We start from the raw sequence: 17247 nt of genomic DNA on the forward strand, positions 1-17247 counted from the left end.
TTATGCTCCTCTGGGCCTCTAAACTCCTCAGAGTAGAGACACTTTTGAAAAATCTGGTTGCCGATGGAGACCTGATGGGACTCTGAGGCCCAGCCTCACTAACCACATATTCTTTGATAAGGACTTGGATCCTTTATAAAAACAATGTACACTGAAATCAGATTGCCACAGATGGTAAAAGTAACCAAGGGATCTGAAATAGCTGGTTAGGTCTCTCTGCATTCTTCACTCCTATTTTTTCATATTTATGAACTTCCAAAGCAGAAGAGATTCTGTTCTCAGGGGCAAATGGAACACACAAGAAGTCTGGATGGCCTTGGGCAGCAGCACCCTATAGTGAGCCAACTACTTAGTGGCTGCATGTAAACAGTTCCCTGTTGCCTAGGCCTATAGAATCTGCATAAGTGGCAGATGCACAAAGTGGCGTGGGTGGCTGGGCAATGAGGCAATCAGTGGGAAGGAGATGGCTGCACCTCCAGGTGTTAAAACCAAGAGTTGCATATGCAATGAGCCAACGCAAAGTCAATTTAAGAGTCAGCTGTTTTCCATTTCCTAGACTCCTACAGTTGCCCCTTTATTACATTTTTTCTTCAAGCCTAACCCAAAAGTTCACTTATACTCAAAGTCCCCCATATAAAATGATAGAGTGAAATGGAGAGTATAGACACAGTTTGAATTACACTGGCAATCTCTAGAAGCTGGGCAACTTTTGCTATAATCCTCTGATCACCAGCAAACTATGGTCACTTGAGACTCCTAACAAATACTCGGTATTATTTACAACAGTAAGCTCCTGTTGACAGAAGCAGGTTGAGAAGGGATGGGAAAGTCATGCATAGTACTTACCATCTTCTGTTTCCTGCCACACGATGCCCTCGAGGTTGACACTTGTCCCAGGTTCACAGGGGCCCAGGCACTCAGGTTCTGTGGCCAGAGCCACATCACATGTGTTGACCCCAACTGATCGGGTTCGAACCATGATCTGCTCACAGGGGGATGAGATGTCATTACTGACCACTGGCACCAAAAGGTGCAGTGGCAGCACTGCTGGTGTGGAGACGGGGGACTCCATCTGTGGGGGAAGAGAAAGTAGTAGCTGAGTTGCAAGGAGAACATTTAGAGGAAATATCTTCTCTGAGCATAATTTAGTCCCACATCCTTTCCTGCCAGAGTGCAGAGGGCTTTAAATATAACACTTTGGTCCTTACTTTCAAGTTCTAGCACGTGATACCACTACAAATCTAGTGGTTTAGATAAGTGCACCCTAGGCTAGAAGAAGCTCTATTTCTTATTAACAATCATTCTCATAAACTCGCTTGGCTAAAAGTGTATTAAAAAATCAGTCTCATTTAAAAATCTCTAGTGAAAGAGAATCAAGGCCAGACTTCAACAGTAGCCAAGCATATAGACTGATAAGAAAGAAAAGGCTCAGCTTCTGAGGCCTGTTCTATTGCTACTACTTTGCTTTTCTCTAATCTAAATTCAGCAATTTTTTTTTCCTTTTTTGGCCGCCCAGCAGCATTTGGAGTTCCCAGACCAGGGATTAGATCCAAGCTGCAGTTGTGACCTATGCCACAGCTGTGGCAATGGTGGATCCTTTAATCCACTGTGCCGGGCTGGGAACTGAACCTGCATCCTGGTGCTACAGAGACATCACTGATTTCGTTGTGCCACACTGGGAATGCCAACAAATAATATTTTAATCAGGGATCAAATTCAAGAATACAGGTTGGGATAGAGAGGAGGAGAAATATCCAGATTCTAGGAATGCCACTTCAAGAAGACTGGAGCTTTAATTCATCTTTAGGTAGAAAGACATCTACTTCAAAGTTATAGGAATGCTGGGAACAACCTGACAGGAGTTTCTAACTCATAGAGATTTTAGCAGTGACTGGTTAATGAGAATGGCATTTTGGAATGTGAAATTTATCTGTAAGAAACCAGAGGGATTGTTACTATCCAGAACCAATCCATAGCAATATGCAGATGAAGTTGATTATGTATACATACATAGGATTAGTCAAGCACAAGGACCAGCAATCTATTTCCCAAACTAGAACCTCTCACAAGAATGCAATTACTTAGAGACCAAGGAAAATGCAACACATCTAGAGTTAGAAGAAAAGTTGTAACAAAGAGTAATAATGCCTTAATTCTTTAAATCCTAGCATTTATCAGGTTGACAAAGTACCAACTCTGAGCCGACAGTGCCCACATCCTAACTAAATGGTCTTGTATATGCAAAGGCACTCAATACACACCCTGACTGATCTTTCCTTAAAATTAAGTATGATACCAGTCAGAAGACCTAGAAAATGAGAGTTAAGAATTGGGGCACTCTTTCCCTTGCGAAAGACTTTTTGTCCAGATTGAATGTACTCCTTCAACAGACCCACATTCAGAGTGAGGCACACATGCACCCATAATCCAAGCTGCTGGACAGCTCTGCAACAGAACTCTGATTCTGAAATCGTTTACTGTATGACCACCACTCTACTATCATCCATCTCTCTCCTCTTAACTCATACATAAACACATACACGAGTTCCTGGCCTCAAACACTACTCTGGAAGCTGAGATCTGGGTATTGCACCCATTCTCTGCAGCAAGCTCTGACTTCCTGGCTTACAATTCACTGCTATTTGCAAACTATCACTGTCAGAGTCCAGAGAATGCTAAAACACTGATTCTGATTAATCCTGGTTCCTGAAATGGTGCCAAAACATTACCCTTATCTGTGTGTTGTTACACATCTCCACCTTGTACTTCCCTAACTCCACTCTTCATAAGATGAAATGAAAGTGGAAGCCAGTCTGATGAATCTTCTGCCTCATGGTAAACACTAGGAGGCATTTTTTTTTTGGTTTTGTTTTGTTCTTTTGTACTTTTGAAAATCAGACATATATAGTCTAATTTGGCAAACTTCTTGGGATGTGGTAGATCCTTGAAGGACCCTTTAAAATTTCTAAGCACATGTCTGAAGGTGAAAACAACACAGAAAAAATAAACTGGGTTTCCTACTACTCCTATGTAGTGATGGACTCTGGTTCTAATTATTAAGCCCTCTTAGGATGCTGTAAGAAGGTGGTTCATTCACTCTTTTTTGGAAAGAAAGTTTCCTGGAGATTTTGCTTGTGAGAGTGATTAGAAAGGGGAAATTAGAGAAAGAGTATACAGATCATTTTTACTCTTGACCTCACCCCTGTTTCTTGGTTCTTTCTCTTGGGGAAGAACTGAGACAAAAGCAACTTCACAGTATGTGCATTTCTTTTGCTTAGCATTTGTTTTCTTTTCTATACCTTTCTTCTACAAGCATGAGAAATTCCTGTAAAGTCCTCTTTCTTGGGCAAAGAAACTGGTGCAAACCTTCTAGGTCACTCCTGAGAACTTTCTTTCTTTCTTTTTTTTTTTTTTTTTTGTCTTTTTGCCTTTTCTAGGGCCTCACCCGCGGCATGAGGAGGTTTCCAGGCTAGGGGTCTAATCAGAGCTGTAGCTTACGGTCCTACGCCACAGCCACAGCAACTTGAGATCCAAGATGGTTCTGCAACCTACACTACAGCTCATGGCAACACCGGATCCTTAACCCACTGAGCAAGGTCAGAGATCGAACCTGAAACCTCATGGTTCCTAGTCGGATTTGTTAACCACTGAGCCACAGCGGGAACTCCACTCCTGCGAACTTTCTGACTGCCTCGCTTGAGCAAGTCCTCTTGCCAACCTATGTCATCACTGAGGCACCAATCCCAAGCACAGGAGGGAAGTCCCCCAGAGTCACCTACACACTCTCTGCCATCAAGGACAGCTCTTTTCTGGAAGTGGTTTCATTTCCTGTTAGGTTATTCAATGCTGCTGGGAGACCAGGGAAAAGATAAGCTACTAACATTCTAGACAAAGCCAAGCTCCCAATTCTATAATGAATGACAGATTCAGAAAACCAACATCGAAGATGTAAATACAAAACATCACTGTTGCATTCGAGCAGCCTGTCAAAATTAAACCTTGATGTAGAACATCTGAAAAGAAGAAATTTAGCTGATCTGATCACTAAGAATAACAGAATACAGATGAGGAGCTGATTAATATGTGTATGCATCAAGCTACCCTTACTGATCAGAGTTAAGTTACTAAGGAGGGTTCAGGATCTCTGTGTGAGGATGACTTTATTTAATTATTTAGTTAATTAAATGAGACTTGTTTTTTCCATGCCCGCAGCATGCAGAGGTTCCTAGGCCAGGGAGTGAACCCATGCCACAGCAGTAACAACACCAGAACCTTAACTGCTAGGCCACCAGGGAACTTCCACATGAGATTTTTTAGGGGTGGGAAGTAACGAAATCCACTTATGGATTTGGAACTACCATTCAGTTTCCCTCTACTTTGCAACAGAAATCTAAGGAGAAATCACAGAGTAGCACAATAATGTTTAATTATAGCTCTAGCTCTGCTAATTACTGTTTGGTCACATCTATAATCTACATTAAGCCATAGTGCATAATAAGCAGCTCTGTGATACTCATCTAATAACCTAGGTGGCTTTGCGGGATTTCAAATTCAACTATTCATCACAACAAACATAACTTCATTTATCACTCTCTAGAAGAGGATAAAAATTTAAAAAGGACTCATTTTGCCATCTTTCCCATATATCTGGGATATAAGAGCAGGGACTGTCAAGAGATTGGTGCCAGCAGGGAAAATAAGGAATAAAAATATAAAATGTTAAGGTCGTTAAATACCTTAACAACTATGACAACAATAAAAGCTGGGCCAATTCTCAGATTCTGAAATGCTAAGCAAGAAGTGCCACCATGGCTCCTGGGGCTAATGGAAATGGGAAGGTAAACAATAAAACAAACAACTGAAAGGAGACTTACAGAGAATTTAAAGATGGAATCTCTGTTTTTTGAGGTTTTTCTGTCTTTTTAGGGACGTACCCGTGGCATATGGAAGTTCCTAGGCTATGAGGTGAATCGGAGCTGTAACTGCTGGCCCACAGCAACACGGGATCCAAGCCTCGTCTGCAACATACACTACAGCTCACAACAACACCAGATCCGTAACCCACTGAGCAAGGCCAGGGATCGAACCTGAGTCCTCATGGATCCTAGTTGGGTTCGTTACCACTGAGCCATGGCAGGAACTCCTAAAGATGAAATCTCTGAAGTTTCCCAACAGCTCTTTTTTTTTTTTTTTTTTTTTTTTTTGGTCTTTTTATCCTTTTTAGGGCAGCACCTGCGGCATGTGGAGGTTCCCAGGCTAGGGGTCTAATCCGAGCTGTAGCTGCTGGCCTATGCCACAGCCACAGCAACCCCAGATCCAAGCCGATTCTAAGATCTACACACAGCTCATGGCTACGCCAGATCCTTAGCCCACTGAGCAAGGCCAGGGATCGAACCCACAACCTCATGGTTCCTAGTCAGATTCGTTAACCACTGAGCCACGACGGGAACTCCCATGTCCTTTATCTTTTAATGATACTTCTTTTCAATCCACCTTTAGATGTTAGTCTAATAGCACCTCTTAGGGATCTGAGTGCTGAGAGGCAGGTGATACAGAGATGAGGACTGGAGAGCGTAAAGAAAGGCCAGAACCATTAATCTCCCCACAAGAGGTAATTATACTCTGACTTTAGCTGCCTCAAACACCTGAGAGGCACTGATGGAGGAAAAATTTCAAGGCTGCAACATAATTTTAGGGGTAGAAAATAAAGAAAAATATGGGACAGACTCTCCCCTTCACAAATATGACTCTGATATCTTTACCTTCACAATCAAAAGGCAGAAAGGAAGGTGGTTCTACTAATAACTGCAGCAGCTTAAAGAAAATATCTTTTATTCAAGAATGAAAAGATTACTGGGGATGATGATTAGATAAATGTTCAGATATATTGGAAAAAAAGGTGCAGAAAGTAGAATGTCATCAAATATACTAAATACTATCTTAAGATGTTCTCTATCTTCAATAAATTCAAAGGTCCTTCAAGATTTTATAGTAACTTGAACCAGCAATACCAGCAGTAACACATGTTCCTGATTGATAGACAAACCTCTAAGTACTCCCCCTGTGGATGTATTATAGTAAACAATATTTTCTCACAAAGTGGTTTTTTTTGTTTGTTTGTTTTGTCTTTCATCTTTCGTGTTTTTAGGGCAGCACCCGAGGCATACGGAGGTTCCCAGGCTAGGGGTCAAGTCGGAGTTACAGTTGCCCCCTATACCACAGCAACGCAGGATCCGAGCCACATCTGCTACCTACACCATAGCTCAAAGCAAGAGCTGGATCCTTAATCCACTGAACGGAGACAGGGATCAAACCCACATCCTTGGAGTTCCTGTCGTGGCACAGTGGTTAACAAATCTGACTAGGAACCATGACGTGGCAGCTTCGATCCCTGGCCTTGCTCAGTGGGTTAAGTATCCAGCATTGCTGTGAGCTGTGGTGTAGGTCACAGATGCGGCTCGGATCTTGCGTTGCTGTGGCTGTGGAGTAGGCCAGCAGCTACAGCGCCGATTAGACTCCTAGCCCGGGAACCTCCATATGCCACGGGAGTGGCCCTAGAAAAGGCAAAAAGACAAAAAAAAGGCAAACAAACAACAACAAAAAACCCCCACATCCTCATGGATACTAGTCAGGTTCATTAATCAGTGAACCATGACAGGAATTCTATTCACAAAGTTTTTATAGTGGATTATTTAAAAAAAAAAAAGTAATTTAAAAATACTATTTATCAGTATATATATATATATATTTTTTTGTCTTTTTATGGCTGCACCCATGGCATATGGAAGTTTCCAGGCTAGGGGCTGAATGGGAGCTGCAGCTGCCACCCAATGCCACAGACACAGCAATGCAGGACCAGAGCCACATCTGCAACCTACACCACAGCTCACGGCAACGCCAGATCCTTAACCTGCTGACTAAGGCCAGGGATTGAACCCAGGTCCTCATGGATATTAGTCAGATTTGTTACCTCTGAGCCACAACAGGAACTCCTATTTATCAGTTTATTGTGTTATTTACATTTCTCTCAATTAAAACACAGGTGGAAAATCCTCAATTATTTGAATTACGTTCTGTTGATGGCAAACAAATTAAGTTGCCTTCTGTTGATTTAAGACAATATAAGTTTACTGGGAGTTCTCTTCTGGGTTAAGGATCTGGCATTGTCACTGTCATGGCTTGGGTCGCTGCTGTTGCAGAGATTCAATCCCTGCCCCAGGAACTTCCACATTCCATGGGTGCGGCCAAAAAAAAAAAAAAAAAAAGTTTACTGTATTTTTAAAAAATAATTCAAGGAGTTCCCGTTGTGGCTCAGTGGTTAACGAATCCGACTAGGAACCATGAGGTTGCAGGTTCGATCCCTGGCCTCGCTCAGTGGGTTAAATATCTGGCGTTGCCGTGAGCTGTGGTGTAGGTCACAGACGAGGCTTGAATCCCATGTTGCTGTGGCTGTGGTGTAGGCCGACAGCTACAGCTCCAATTCGACCCCTAGACTGGGAACCTCCATATGCCCACGGGTGCAGCCCTGGAAAAGACGAAATAATAATACTATTTCAAGATTATTTTTGTTTATTCTTAAAGATCAGCAATTCCTTATTGTGAAAGTGTGAAAGGCTGGTGGGAGGAAATCACAGAGTAACTGAAGGTGGAGGGCAGAAATCTGAACTCTCCCTCTCCACAAAGCTCTTGTCAGAATGCAACAGAATATTCCAAGTAAATCCCAAACATTTAACTATTAGTAAAGGAGGAAATCAGTCACCTTTCAAACAGTAAGTACTTCTCCAATGTCTCTCCAAGAAAGAAATGAAGGAAAGGAGGGAAGAAGGGAAGGAGGGATGGGAAGTGAAGAAAAAAAAGGCCTGCTGGTTTGCTGAGCTTCCAGATTTCACTTGGGCTGCTTTTTAGACTAATTTAATTATAACTCTGATTAATTTCCAAGACATTTTGTAACAGAAGGCAAAGATGAAAAAGAGAAAAAGAAAGATGTGGTAGCTGGCACCATTGCCAAACATCAAACAGTTCTTAAATGCTACATATTCTATTATTCACAGAAGACTTCCTTTAGCATTCAATTTTACCAGTCAGCACCTGGTCAAGGTCAGCACTGAAGGCTGTTCCAGCATGTATCAGAACATGCAAGAGCAGTGAACATATAATTTGAAGACTTCAGATTAGCCATAGAGAGTTCTCCTGTAATGATCCCTATACAGTCTTAGGTTCAGATCCTAAAGGCCTCTTCTGGTAAAGAAGAGACAGCAGATCAAATGATCCTAGTACTCAAGTCTGTCTAAAACTCCTAATGTGTGGAACTGAATAAATTATGCTGGAAAATGAGCAAAGGGAAAAAAAAATCTCATAAATGAAGTCAATGAACAACACCAATCACATGGCAGTGTCCATTATTATGGCAAAGGTTTTGCTGAATGAAGCATCCAAGTCTTCTCTCTCTACAATTTCCTGCATGCTTGAAATTCACCATATTTTCTTCAGCAAAGCTATTAATTTTATAGCTGATGAGTAATGATAGGGACCTAAGGATGACCTACCTCTGAAACTGACTACATTTTTTTTTCCCCACAGAAGGTTGATGATCCCTCCTCCCAATCCTACGTTGTTCCAAAAGAAGCACTAAATTAGTTTCTCAAGAATAAAGACTCTTGAGAAAAATTCATTCCTTGGTTGCAACTACCTCCTCTCCTGAACACACTTCTTACCTCCTTTCACATACTCATTTCCTAAAAAGTCAGGGCTGGAATGTGTCTCCTCTATTCCATTCTCTTTCACCTTACAGAAAATAAACACAACAGAAAGCTAAAGCCTTTCTCTGAAACCCTTGGAATCACAGATGTCAGAAGAAATGTCTCAACTTATCCTCCAACATAGATAGACAAAATGTACTAAAGAACCTAATCATCATTTGCATTGATAGTCCTATGGGAAATTTAACTGAGGAGTTCCTGCTGTGGCTCAGCAAGTTAGAACCTGACTAGTATCCATGAGGATGCAGGTTCAATCCTGGCCTTGCTCAGTGGTTAAAGGATCTGGTACTGCTGCAAGCTGTGATGTAGGTCACAGACATGGCTCAGATCTGGCATTGCCGTGGCTGTGGCGTAGGGTGGCAGCTGCAGCTCCAATTCAACCCCCAGCCTGGGAACTTCCATGTGCTGTGGGTGAGGCCCTAAAAAAACAAAACAAAACAAAAAGTAATTTAGACATCACAAACCACATTTTGCTCTGTAGTAGCTTGGGAAGCAAATTAGGAATGATTCTCCCTGCTTTAAGACAGCTATTCTTCAACTTTTTGGAAAACTTCACACATTTAAAAATTGAGATGGAGTTCCCGTCATGGCTCAGCGGTCAGTGAACCCAACTAGCATTCATGAGGATGAGGGTTCAATCCCTGGCCTCGTTTAGTGGGTTAAGGATGCGGCATTGCTGTGAGCTGTAGGTTGAAAACGCAGCTCAGATCCTGAGATGCTGTGGCTGTGGCACAGGCCGAAGATACAGCTCCGATTCAACCCCTAGCCTGGGAACCTCCATATGCCACAGGTGTGGCCCTAAAAAGACAAAAATCATAAAAATTGGAACCCGGAGTTCTCTTGTGGCTCAGGATATTAGGATTGGGTCTTGTCAATGCAGAGGCCTAGGTCTCACTGCTGTGGAGTGGATTCAATCCCTGGCCCAGGAATTTCCACATGCCAAGGGTGTGGGGGAAAAAAATTGAGAACTTTACAGAGCCCTTATTTACGCAGGCTATATCCACTGATATTTACTGTGTTAAATATCAAAACGGAAAGGATTTAGTATGCAGTAATTAACTTATTTATAAGCAACTAACAATTTTGACATGACAAAATTAGAAACACAAAGAACAGACTAATAGTAGCCAGGTATGAGAGTTAGTGGGAGGAGGAAGGGCAGTGGGTGTAGTTAGGAAAGGGTAACTACCTAACCTAGACATGTGATAACAAAGCATAGAACTAAATACACAAGCACACACACACACACAAGAACAAGGAAAATGGGGAAAATATGAACAAGACAGGTGGGCTGCATCAATGTCAAGATCACCGTTATGATAATGTACACAGTTTTGCAAAGTGTTACCATGGGGGAAAGTTAGATAAAGGGTACACGAGAGCTCCATGAATTATTTACTACAACTACAATGATATATTGTAGATTACATGAATTATTTACAATTATTTACTACAAATGAATTATTTACTACAACTACTATGATATATTCCATAATACCTCAAAATAAAAAGATTAATAGAAAAAACGAGAATCCCAAAGAGCTTTTATTTACATAGAATGTATCTATATTCACCATACTAGAATTTTAAAATAAAAATTTTAATGCATACTAATTTGTTCAAAATAGCATTTAAAAACCTATTATGTATTAACAAAATTTTAAATTAAAATAGCTATAATTTTTTTAAAAAGAGTGACATTGATTTACATTTTGCACATCTCTTCAAAGCCTGGTTTAATGTTTTGGCTGAAGTACATAAAGAAAACTGTTCTCACACAGATATATATGTCCTTTTCTGATATTGTGAAAACTCTCCTTTGATATGACACCAAAACTCAACGAGTGGTAGTTTTTAAAGGTTAGTGGCAATGTGGAAGGAATCAGAAACTTTTCATACTCTTAGATTACAATCTATTGGTCTAGCTTGTTCTTGGAATGTTTCTTTTTCTTTTTTTTTTTTTTTTTTTTGGTCTTTTTAGTGCTATACCTGCGGCATATGGAGGTTCTCAGGCTAGGGGTCCAGTTGGCCTATGCCATAGACACAGCAACGCCATATCCGACCTAGGTCTGCAATCTACAACACAGTTCAAGGCAACACTGGATCCTTAAACCACTGATCAAGGCCAGGGATCAAATCCGCATCCTCATGCATATGAGGCAGATTAGTTTCCACTGTGCCACAGTGGGAACTCTCTGCAATATTTCTTTACATGTATGATTTTTTTTTTTTTTTTTGACTTTTCTAGGGCCGCGCTGGCAGCATCTGGAGGTTCCCAGGCTAGGGGTCTAATCGGAGCTGTAGCCGCCAGCCTACACCACAGCCACACCAGATCCGAGCCAGTTCTGCAACCTACACCACAGCTCATGGCAACACCGGATCCTTACCCCACTGAGTTAGGGCAGCGATTGAACCCAAAACCTCATGGCTCCTAGTTGGGTTCCTTAAACACTGTGCCACGACGGGAACTCCTACATGTATAATTTTTTTTTTAATTTTTTATTTTTTATTTACTGTCTTTTTTAGGGCCATATCCATGGCATATGGAGGTTTCCAGCTAGGGGTCCAATTGGAGCTGCAGCTGCCAGCCTACGCCACAGTCACAGAAATGCCAGATCCAAGCCACATCTGTAATTTACACCACAGCTCAAGGCAACAAGTGATCCTTAATCCTCTGAGCAAGGTGGGGATCGAACCTGAGTCCTCATGGATACTAAGCAGGTTTCTTACTGCTGAACTAAGGTTTTTTGTTTGTTTTTTTAGCATTGTGCATTAGTCATTTGTAAAATACTGATTCACAGAGTTATACAGCTCTTTCAAATACTGAAATATTCCATTAATATCAAAAAATTTTATTTGTTAATATTGTTTCTGGACTCATCAGAAAAGTCTTTAAACACTGGTAACATGTCAAACTCATAGAGGGGGCAGATACATATCTTTCAAAATTATGTTAGCTTCAAAGCTCAAAATTTATCATTAATAACAAATAATGGGGAGTTCCCGTCGTGCCGCAGTGGTTAACGAATCCGACTAGGAACCATGAGGTTGCGGGTTCGGTCCCTGCCCTTGCTCAGTGGGTTAACGATCCGGCGTTTGGGTTAACGATCCGGCGTTGCCGTGAGCTGTGGTGTAGGTTGCAGACGCGGCTCGGATCCCGAGTTGCTGTGGCTCTGGTGTAGGCCGGTGGCTACAGCTCCTATTCAACCCCTAGCCTGGGAACCTCCATATGCCGCAGGAGCGGCCCAAGAAATAGCAACAACAACAACAACAACAACAAAAAGACAAAAGACAAAAAAAAAAAAAAACAAAACAAATAATGGTCAATTGTTTTCCTTGGAGTAATAGGCTTGTTTTCATTCATTTTCAAGAAAATGTCGGCCAAATTTCCAAGTCTGAATAACTACAATTTGTCAGTCAAGATTTAAAAAATAATTACTACTGCTTTATTAAAGATATTTTAAAGTGAAACTCACTTTATAAAAATTTTTACCTTTTACTGTAAGGGCACGGCAGTGATAAATATAACGGCCACTTGTACAATTTGGTGCCACTGATTTGATTCGTACCAGGATGTCAGCCATTTTAACTACCATTGCTTTTACACCACCAGCATAAATGTCAACAGAGTGAAAAAGACAAATAATGTCTTATTGTTATGATGAAAATAGTTTTGAACTGGCAGGACCCCTAAAAAGGTCTCAGAGATACTTAGGGGTCAGAGTACTATATTTTGAGAATTATTAATCAAGTTTCATATTCTGGCAGGATTGGGTAAGTGATTCCTAAACAAAACTGGAATTCTAATAGCAAGGAAGTTAAGAGAGACTGCCTGCTCAGTAGGCAAACAAAGGGTATCTGCCACAACAGGACAGAAAGGAAAGAGTGTGAAAGAAAGAGGCATGAAGGCAGGCACAATTACTAAAATTAATTTTTTTCCCCTTTTGGCCACCCCAAAGAATATGGAGTTCCCAGGCCAGGGATCAGATCTCAGCCATGGTTGTGACCTAAGCCACAGCTATGGCAATGACAGATCCTTACCCACAGTGCTGGGCCAGGGAATGAACCTGCATCCCAGAGCTCCCAAGATGCCACTGATTCTGCTGTGCTACAGTGGGAACTCCTAAAATTAATTATGTTATTATTATTTTTTCTTTTTAGGGCCACACTCACTGCATATGGATGTTCTCAGGCTAGGGGGTGAATCAGAGCTACCTACAGCTGCTGTCCTACGGTATAGCCGCAGCAACATCAGATCCGAGCCACGTCTGAGACCTACACCACAGCTCACGGGCATCGCCAGATCCTTAACCCACTGAGCAAGGCCAGGGATTGAACCCGCAACCTCATGGTTCCTAGTCGGATTCGTTAACCACTGAGCCACAACACGAACTCCAAGACTAGAGGATTTTTAAAGTAAGGGATGTTGGGAGTTCTCTTCGTGGCTCAGCAGTTAATGAACCTGACTAAGATCCATGACGATGTGGGTCCAATCCCTGGCCTCGCTGAGTGGGTTAAAGATCTGATGTTGCTGTGGCTGTGGTGTAGGCCAGCAGCTGCAGCTCTGATTTGACCCCTAGCCTGGGAACTTCCACATGCCACTGGTACAGCCCTAAAAAGCGAAAAAAATAAAAACTTTTTTAAAAAAAGTAAGGCCTGAGGCTACAGCTCTGATTCAACCCCTAGCCTGGTAACCTCCATAAGCCAAGGGTACAGCCCTTAAATAGCAAAATAAATAAATAAATAAAGTAAGTAAGTAACTAAGTAAGTGATGTTTATAAGTTAGGTGATAATAAATTTCAGCAGTTGAGTAATATGTGAGTATTTTTAAAATTTGGGAGAATAAAAGGCTTAGTTATTTGTTTATAAAATGGATGAAAAGGATGATGGTCACTACTGATAAAACTGACCTTATCCCTTGTGGGCAGAAGGGGTATCAGTCTCTCTAGTGCCTATTCAAATTACCAAGGATAAGGTTTCTCTTGAAATTGCAAATTAGTAGCTTAGAAGTGAAACATGCTGGAGTTCCCGTTGTGGCTCAGTGGTAACAAACCCAACTAGTACCCATGGGGATGCAGGTTCAATCCCTGGCCTCACTCAGTGGGTTAAGGATCTGGCATTGCCATGAGCTATGGTGTAGGTTGCAGACTAGGCTCAGATCCAGAGTTGCTGTGCTGTGGTACAGGCCAGCAGCTGCAGCTGCAATTTGACCCCTGGCCTGGGAACTTCCATATGCCACAAGTGTGGCCCTAAAAACAAAAAGAAAGTAATTAAACATGTCTTATCTAATCAAAATTTTTAAATAGGTCCTTAATTAACCAGAAGGCATCGTTTCCTATAGAAGCCTTCCTTATCTTGCTATTTAAGCTAAGCCTACAGAGATAAAACTGGTGGTATGAAGGGTGTGGTACAGTTTGAGTTAACTCCTGATTGGACACCTTAGCACTACTGAACCAAGCAGGAAATGGCCATCTGCTTAGATATGCTTCAATGTCCAAGTGTCTCCTGGGTACTTTGTGTTTGATAAGGTCATAGAATACCCAATGATTTTGTATAACTTCCCCATAAGACTCACTGTTTTGACAGGAAACAATTGGTGATTCCAATGAGAGGTCATTCTATCAAAAAAAAAAAGCACCTTATACAGCAAAGCTATTTGGGTTCTTAGAGAGCATGTTTATACTATAGCCTCTCATTTTAATTAATTAATTAATTTTTTGGGCCACACCTGTGGCATCTTAAGTTCCTGGGCCAGGGATCGAACCTGCGCCACAGCAGCTACCCAAGGCATTGCCGTGACATCAGATCCTTAACTCACTGTGCCACAAGAGAACTCCTAACATCTCATTTTATATCACGTGTATGTTCCTAAAAGAATATGCACAGACAAAATCATACATAACATCAAAGTGTGGAAGAAACTTAAAGATCATCTAACTAACCTAACCACTCAACAGTGAAATCTCTTCTATAATAGGTAGGCAAAAAAAAAAAAACCCAAAAACCAAAAACCAAAAAAACACCCAAACCCAGATTTTGGAGTTCCTACTGTAGTGCAGTGGTTAAGGATATGGTGTTGCTGTAGCTCCACCACAGGTCAAAGTTACGGTTCGGATTCAATCCCTAGCTTAGGAACTTCCATATGCTGTGGGTGTGGCCATAAAAAAAATTTTTTTTTTAAATGAAAAAAATTTTTTAATTTTATTCCACACTGTGGTGAGAAAATAACCTTTACTTTACTAGGTGGTTTAAAATATTAAATCCTTTAACATACATCAAGTACCTAGCAATGTGTCTATACTATTCTGGCCACTATTAGTTAAGAGTCAATTTAACTAACATTATTAGTTATCAGTTAATTAGTTGAGTCATTATTAGTTAAGAGTCAAGTCACTCTTGAAAGCTTATATTGAATTGTATATCCATTACAATTCCCTAGGTCTTTTCTACTCAAACTTTGAAAACATTCTCTTCCATTGCTGACTCCCTTCCCCACAATTCCTTTCCTAGAAGCAACCAATATACAGTGCATATGTATTTGCTTGTTTATAGGCACCATCCCTTTGTTCTTTTTACACAAATGACAGTACACTATATAACTATCTTAAAGTTTATATGCTCATGTAATAAAAATGTAGGTAGCTGTTTTAAACTTTAGATGCCCATCTTCCTAAAAGACAGACTGGATGAAATCTCAGCTTTATAAAAACATCAAGAGTACCTATATTTCATATGGTCACTTCAGCAATTAAGTAAATATACAATGCTTAGTGTACAATGACCAAAACACAGTAAAAGTTCAATAAATATTACCCAGGAGTTCCCGTTGTGGCTCGTCATGGCTAACGAATCCGACTGTTCAGGAACCATGAGGTTGCAGGTTCCATCTCTGGCCTTGCTCAGTGGGTTAAGGATCTGGCATTGCCATGAGCTGTGGTGTAGGTTGCAGATGCGGCTCAGATTCCACGTTGCTGTGGCTCTGGTGCAGGCCGGCAGCTACAGCTCCGATTCAACCCCCAGCCTGAGAACCTCCATATGCTGCGGTAGTGGTCCAAGAAAAATGGCAAAAAGACCAAAAAAAAAAAAAAGGTTCAATAAATATTACCCAAAAATGTTGAAGATGATAATAGCAATAACAATATTTTGTAATTTAATTCTATCTTTCAGTCTCTTATTGTCAATCTCTATTCAGATATTCAGTACTTGAACTGTACATCTGCAGTGGTTCATTCTAGCATATTTTTGACTTAATTATGTTTTCCCTCCTTTTAATTTCTCTTTCCTGTGGGAAATCCATTCCCCCAACCTCATTCCACTACAGGAGTGGGACCGACTCTACTCGGACTACATGAATATAGTTTCCACAGAAATTCCTACAGAGATTCTTTCTTCCTCTGGTGTCAGAGATACTCAGGGGTCTATGTGCTATATTTTGAGAATTAATCAAGTTTCATTGTCCGGGATTACTTAAGTGGTTCCTAAACAAAACTTGAGATTCTGGTAGCAAGGAAGTTGAAGGAGACTGCCTGTAGGCAAATAAGAGTGTCTGTCACAACAGGGCAGAAACGAAAGAGGGTGAAGGAAAAAGAGACAGGGAGCTATAGAGATTCTTTCTTCCTTTGGTCCCTTAAACTGGAAGGATTAATTAAATTTGGAGCTACCAGTGCCCGTTTTTCCACACACGAAAAAGACCTGTCTAAGAATAAAAGCCAATTCAGGGGAAAGTAGAGTAGAGAGACGACAAAGATAAAATCCCAATGACATTATTTGAGCCCCTGCCTGAAACCAATAAACTCCACTGTTAGGAACCTAAAAATTCCTTGTGTGCTTAAACTAGCTTGAGCCAGGTTTCCATCACAACTAAAAAAGTCCTTACCACTATACATCACCACAAATTTATATGCATACTTTCTATTTAGTCACAGAAGTGATCATGAAAATGTTGAACAAGACTGGACCAAAGGCAGAGTCCTGTGGTATACTATCTCCATCCTAGCTAACACCAATACTCTTTAAACACGGCTCTTCAATCAACTATAAAGTCACTCAACTGTATCACCAACCAGTTCATATTTCATTGACATGTCATCAAGAATATCATAAAAAGAGTTCCTGTCAGGGCGCAGCAGAAACTATTCCGACTAGGAACCACGAGGCTGCGGATTCGATCCCTGGCCTCGCTCAGTGGGTTAAGGATCTGGCGTTGCCATGAGCTGTGGTGTAGGTCACAGATGTGGCTCAGATCTGGCATTGCTGTGGCTGTGGTGTAGGCTGGCAGCAACAGCTCCAATTCGACTCCTAGCCTGGGATCCTCCATATGCTCTGGGTGCGGCCCTAAAAAGACAAAAGACATAAAGAAAAAAAAAAAAAAAGAATATCATAAAAAGGCTTTTCAAATATCTAGAAGAAATCAAGGCACTCCAACCTACCCACCCAACAACTTTAGTGGGAAAATAGAGAAAATTTAAACTGCCTTGCTTTACAACTT

General features: G+C 41.1%; 1 protein-coding gene across 4 annotated transcripts in view; it reads right to left on the minus strand.

The window, feature by feature from the left end:
- The window catches only part of ZNF609 (zinc finger protein 609), a 244740-nt gene that overhangs the window by 75461 nt on the left and 152032 nt on the right, over nucleotides 1-17247 (minus strand). For all 4 annotated transcript variants that reach the window (XR_002344510.1, XR_002344514.1, XM_013992893.2 and 1 more), the window contains one exon: nucleotides 847-1072. Coding sequence is in view for 2 of the 4 variants with exons in the window: in XM_013992893.2 (XP_013848347.1) it covers nucleotides 847-1072 (226 nt within the window). In the remaining 2 variants the exon portion in view is untranslated. The remainder of the gene's footprint in view (nucleotides 1-846; nucleotides 1073-17247) is intronic.

Source organism: Sus scrofa, chromosome 1 (genome assembly GCF_000003025.6).
Source record: "Sus scrofa isolate TJ Tabasco breed Duroc chromosome 1, Sscrofa11.1, whole genome shotgun sequence".
Lineage (NCBI taxonomy): Eukaryota > Metazoa > Chordata > Mammalia > Artiodactyla > Suidae > Sus > Sus scrofa.